The 5,922-nt window shown below is 33.9% G+C and overlaps 1 protein-coding gene across 1 annotated transcript in view; it reads left to right on the top strand.

The window, feature by feature from the left end:
* Positions 1-5,922, top strand: part of LOC111088104 (ionotropic receptor 25a-like) — a 25,489-nt gene that overhangs the window by 17,624 nt on the left and 1,943 nt on the right. The window contains exons 7-8 of the mRNA XM_022397083.1: positions 3,642-3,859; positions 4,602-4,891. Coding sequence (XP_022252791.1) covers positions 3,642-3,859; positions 4,602-4,891 — 508 coding nt within the window. The remainder of the gene's footprint in view (positions 1-3,641; positions 3,860-4,601; positions 4,892-5,922) is intronic.

Below are 5,922 nucleotides of genomic sequence, written 5' to 3'. Positions count from 1 at the left end.
CAGAAATTCGGGAGTTAAATAGGGGTTTGATGCACGAGAAAATAGTGCATATTGGACGTGAAGAAGGGAGCAAGTTGCACGTGGGGAAAAAAACGCGCCTGATTTAAATGTCGCACCTGAACGCTCACATCCTTTTAATTATGTTTGAAATTATGAACATTGCTCAACATCATGAAAATTAAACCTTATTTTCAATAAGCAATCCTGAAAAATATTTGGGGGTGCTTAACTTTTTTTCAGGTGTATATTATAAAAAAGGGTAAATATATCTTCCAGAGTACAATGATGGTCTTCGTGGCTTGATATTCTTAATTTTTTATCACCACTGACTGTTTCATTAATTATAGTCCCACTAGAGAATTACTGACTTATAACACTAAAATCCGGAGTTCGATTCCCCTTGGAGAGCTGACTGTATATTGTATATAGTCTATCGTGTATATTTGCGCCAAAACAAACTCACTAGAAAAAATATTGATCGGATTACCTTTAAGGCATACACACACATAGCGATGGCATTTGAAGGACCTTGCTCTCCGTACCATTTTCTCCAGAAATAAAATATAAGTTTGTTTGTTTTGTTGTTAAACGCAAAGCTATTCAATGGACTGTCTGTGCTGCGCCCACTGTGGGAACCAAACCGCTAGATTTAGCGTTATAAGTCTCCAAGCTTCCCGTTGATCCATCGGGGAACCTCTGTGACTGGAAAATAATGCCATTTACCTTGGCTACAATAGAATCTGGATAAGGAAATACTAAAATTAATAAGAACGAATATTTCTCATCACATAATTGTGGTTCTGTCATCTGATTTCTCAGGGCAAAGACAGGTATAATGCCGTGGCTTTGCATTGTATCTAATTACTTTAAAACATGGTGGTTAGAGCGTTTGACTCGCAGTACGAAGGTCGCTGGTACGAATCTCCATCACACCGAACATGCTCGCCCTTTCAGCCGTGGGGGTGTTATAAGTGACGGTCATTCCCAGTATTCGTTGGTAAAAGAGTAGTCCAAAAGTTGGTTTGGGTGGTGTTGAATAGCTGCCTTCCTTCTATAGTCTATCACTGCTAAATTAGGGTCGGCTAGCGCAGATAGTCCTCGTGTAAGCTTTGCGCGATAAACAAACCAAACCTCTTCAGTCTAACGTTGTCTTCACATTGTATCGAAACTATTTTCTCCAATATCACGACTGCTGATAGTTTGTTCCATTTACTGTGGTCTTTCACTAACTGCTACACCCAATACTGTGTTCTTTTATTAGAGTTGGGTCTGTTAATACTATCACCAAACAATTCTCGTCCTACCACCATTACCATCACACACACACACTTGTGGTTCTAGCCCTACTAATATTTTATTGTTTTCTACGCCCATGGACTTTCATTATAGCAAACGAGGGTATTTTAGAAGTTGTGATTTATATTAGGAAATATTTGGAAATATATAGTACTGGAATTTGAATGTTAATTTAAACATTTCATTTTACCACTGGAAGATTAGCTTCTAAAAACAAACAAAAAATTCCGAGGAGTTGAAGAAACCTGTGGTGTCTTAGTAATACATAACGGAAAGAAAAACCTCAACTGTACATTAATTAAAGCAGAAGTAGATACAACCAACTTCACTGACTGACAATGAGCTGTAAGAATTTACTTGTCATAAACTTTCACACACTAAAATCAACCTCCTTTAGCTACATTTTAGGTTAATTTAAAAAGTTAAAATTTGCAGATTCACGATCGCAACTTAAATCTTTATGATTTGTTTGAGGTAAGAACAAAGCTGCACAATGGGCTATCTGTGCTGTACCCACCACGTGTATCGAAATCCGGTTTTTAGCGTTATAAGTCCGCAGATATATCACTGAATCACTGGGGAGGGGGACAAATCTTTATGAATTAAATGATCTTTACTTCAGAAGAATATCTTTATTCAGCGCAAGTGTTTAAAGTTCATGTAGAAGTCGAAACGATGACACTTCAAACAAATAACAAGTAAGACTATTTATTCATCAAGATTGAAAACATTATTTGTTGTCTCTTTCAAGACGAATGACAACAAACTGATTTATTAATTATGCCTTTTTCTTTTAAGTACTGTTATTATTTCGATAATATTTCCAAAAGTATCAATAACCAATAAAGGTTATTGTGACTAAATTGTGGTATCAGTAATCCTCATTAATGCTTTAACATTCCTTTATTAAGTCGTTTAGAGATGAAATGTTCATAAACACAGGATACGCGTTTATTTACTTACTTCTCAATTCTTTTTTTTTCAACCATTTTGAGTATATACTGTAATATATTGTTATGACATTTTTATTTTATTACAAGTTATGACTTTTACAGTAAGAATTATATCTTAGAACAGGTACGACGTATTAATCAATGGTGCGATCATTCTCAAGAACAAAAGTTTTAACGGTAAGTTCCCAGTGGCACAGCGGCATGTCTGCGGACTTACAACGCTAGAAACTGGGTTTTGATACACGTGGTGAGCGGAGCACAGATAGCTTTGTGCTTAATTACAAACAAACGAACAACTTAACGATAAACAAGGTTTTAGTATTTAAATTTTCTTTACCGTTAACATTTGTATACTTGAGAAGGATCGCATCAGTGATCGAAACGTCGTACCTGTTCTAAAAAAAATAATCTTCCTTAGTGTAAAAAGCTGTAATCTATAATAAAACAATACTTAAACAACACGTTAACTCAGAACGAAACTATTAAATTGTTATAACATGTTTTATTGTTGGGCAGAATTTTTGGGAGTATTTGATAAAAAAAAGAAGAGAATTCCAGTTCAATTATCAACAAAAAGTTAATTTATTTCTTCAGTAACGTTTTATACAGGCTACAGACTATATTCACTGGTGGGCCTAACTGTACAAACAACGTTTAAAGATTAATTCCGAAGCTAATCTTTGCTAAACTTATAAGTACAGCTTACTTGCAAGAATATCCCACTATTCGATCGATAATAAACACACTGAATGACTCACTCACAAATTTAGTAACTGAATCACAGACAGACTCGCAGACTGACACTCACTAACTAATACTGTACTGATTAACTAACCAATACTCACCTAGTTTGACATTTTATATTCTAGTATTTTCTATGCACTACAGGAAGCTACTAGAATCCTCAGAGGCCTAAACTTTCATGAATCTTATACATATATTACATCATGTAAAACGTCCCTCTAGTAAATAAAAACGTTAAAGTAATAAAAAAATTAGCCTACAACAATATATATATTGACGTGTGTATGTGAAAAGTTTTGTCATGCATGATTTACTATCACGTATTTCACAATAACATGCCCAGTAACATTTTAATTTTACCCTGCTTTCAGCTGTTTTATTATTATGTTTTTTCTATATTTTTAGCTAAAAGAATTATTATTACAAATCGCGTATGTAGAACATTCCCATTTTATAACATATTTCGTGTGCAATGAATTCACTTAGACTGTGTGTGAGAATCGAAAACATAAAAACGTATGTAATTTCCCTTTTTTTTTCATAAAGATTGAAATATCTTTGCAGCTGAGCTCTTGTTCTATTATGTTTTGTAAACTATTTTCAAGAAAAGTGGATGAACATATTTTTTTTTCTTTTACAAATCAATAGGTTTCGAGCGTTTGCCTTCTAGTTTCTCAAAGCGATTTCTGATTGGAGTTTGGTTGATTGGATGTTTTGTGACAATGTCAGCTTTTAGCGGACTATTAGTTTCAAAGTTAACACTACGGAAAGCCACAAATAGGATTGATAGCCTGGAAGATCTTCTGGAGCGTCCACAAATTACTCCTGTTATTGAAAGAGGCGGTTTTTTCGAATCAGTTATTAAGGTTTTTTTCCCCTTTCTTTTTCATCTTTCAGGCTGACTTAGATTAGTTCGAACAACACCCAAACTAAATTACCTATAATTGACTTTGGTTCATAATGCTATTGCACAGAAATACAACTATTAAATATATCGTATAACGAAAAGAAAAACGTTGAGAAATTTGGACCATTTTTCATTTCATGATCTCAATTATTATTTTGTCTACTTTAAACTCCTCAACGATCTTTGTTTACACATTTTAATTCAAACCTAAACGTATATCCATTAGGTCCAACAAATTGCTTGACTACTGATGTTTCGTATCACATTTATTTTTATTAGATTATTATTATTATCGAATTCAAAATTAAACGTATTGAATTTAAAATTTTTCATCTGTACTTTGTCTGCTCAAGTCATGGTCAATAAGGCTCTTTAAATAATACCTGTCTACAGCCAAACGTGATGTTTCGAATTTGTTAAGACTACTCGTACTCCTTGTTTCATTAGCGCAGTACTTATAAAAGCATTAAAACCATATTTGTAAACTTATCATTTAGTCTTATATTGTTTAGGTTCATTACAATTTGTTAAGTAAAAAAGAACAATAGATGTGCTTTTAGTATTCAAACTTTCAGTTTTTGAAACGTTCATAATTGCTTTTCTGGTTTGAAATACCAAGAACCTCATCTCAAAGAAAAATTGTTTTAGCTTTAAGACAGTTCTGCCGATATGCAACATAAAACTGTTTCTTACCATTTTAGGAAAAAGAAAGTGGAGTATACAGTCAACTGTGGGATATTGTATCTAAGTCTTCGGAAAATCGGAAACCAATGAGAGAGATGTTAACCGATGGAATGATTGACAAGATAGAGGCCAGAACACATGCTATTTCACTGCAGTTTATAACTCTGAAGTCAAGGATCAACAGCCGTTTCGATTATAAAGGACATTGTTCCTTGTATATCGCTAAAAAAACGTTTTTTCCCAAGATTACAGTAGCAGCCATGAGAAAAGACATATCCGTTGTTTTAAAACAACAGATAAAGCAAAAGTAAGTATGAATACAACAAGTAAAATAAGATCAAATATGTAATAACTATACGAGATCTGTGTACCAAATACTAAACTTTATCTGAAATAAAAATTAACTTATTTAAAGTCACGTTTCATAAAAAAAAAACATTTGAAAATGTACGAGTTTTATAGAATTCTTTAAAGTGTAAGACAAACAAGTGATAGACAAGATCTATCTGATCAAAACTTTTTCATCTCGACTGTCTCAAGTTTTAATTCTATCATACAAAGTTATCCTTGGCAGGACAAAATCGAGGGCGGGATTCGTTAAGAAATTGTTTAGCACGTAGTAGCTAAGATTATTATAGTCCTGATTTGCATAATTTATTATTTTAATCTCTCCTAACGGTATTCTTTAAGAAATAATTTGGCGTTTTTAAGTGATGCAGAGTTTCAGACAGTTTCAATAAGCTGGATAAGACATAACTTCTATTTCTTATGCTAGAACTTATTGTAGCTAATGGAGAATTACAAAAGTTTCCCAACGTAGATTTGTTTTTGGGTTTTTATAAGCATAAAGCTACACAATGGACTGTCTGTGCTGTGCCTACTACAAGTATTGAAACCTGATTTATAGCGTTATAAGCCTTCAGACTTACCATTGTTCCCAGTGGTAAGTCCGTAGGCACAACGCAGTTTTGTGTTTAACCACAACCAAACCAAACTTCATAGGACACATAAGGCTAACTTATGATATATCCGTTTACAGACTCTGTAACGAAAACGAATAATTCACAGTGAAAACTCCTGTAAGTTTAGATGAATTAAAGATAGCTTGTTAGCTTATTTTAAAGCAGAGTCACATTGAGCTAACTGCTGTGTTCACCGCAGAGAATCTAACCCAGGATTTTAGCGTTGTAAGTCTGTAAATTTACCGCTGTCTCATTGGAAAATATTAAAGATAACACTAACAAGGCCCGGCATGGCCAGGTGGTTAAGACACTCGACTCGCAATCTGAGGGTCGCGGGTTCGAATCCCCATCCTACCAAACATGCTCGCCCTTTCAG

Source organism: Limulus polyphemus, unplaced genomic scaffold (assembly GCF_000517525.1).
Source record: "Limulus polyphemus unplaced genomic scaffold, Limulus_polyphemus-2.1.2 Scaffold3131, whole genome shotgun sequence".
Taxonomy (NCBI): domain Eukaryota; kingdom Metazoa; phylum Arthropoda; class Merostomata; order Xiphosura; family Limulidae; genus Limulus; species Limulus polyphemus.
The sequence above is the reverse complement of the archived record's forward strand: the minus strand, read 5'-3'. Positions and strand labels throughout refer to the sequence as shown.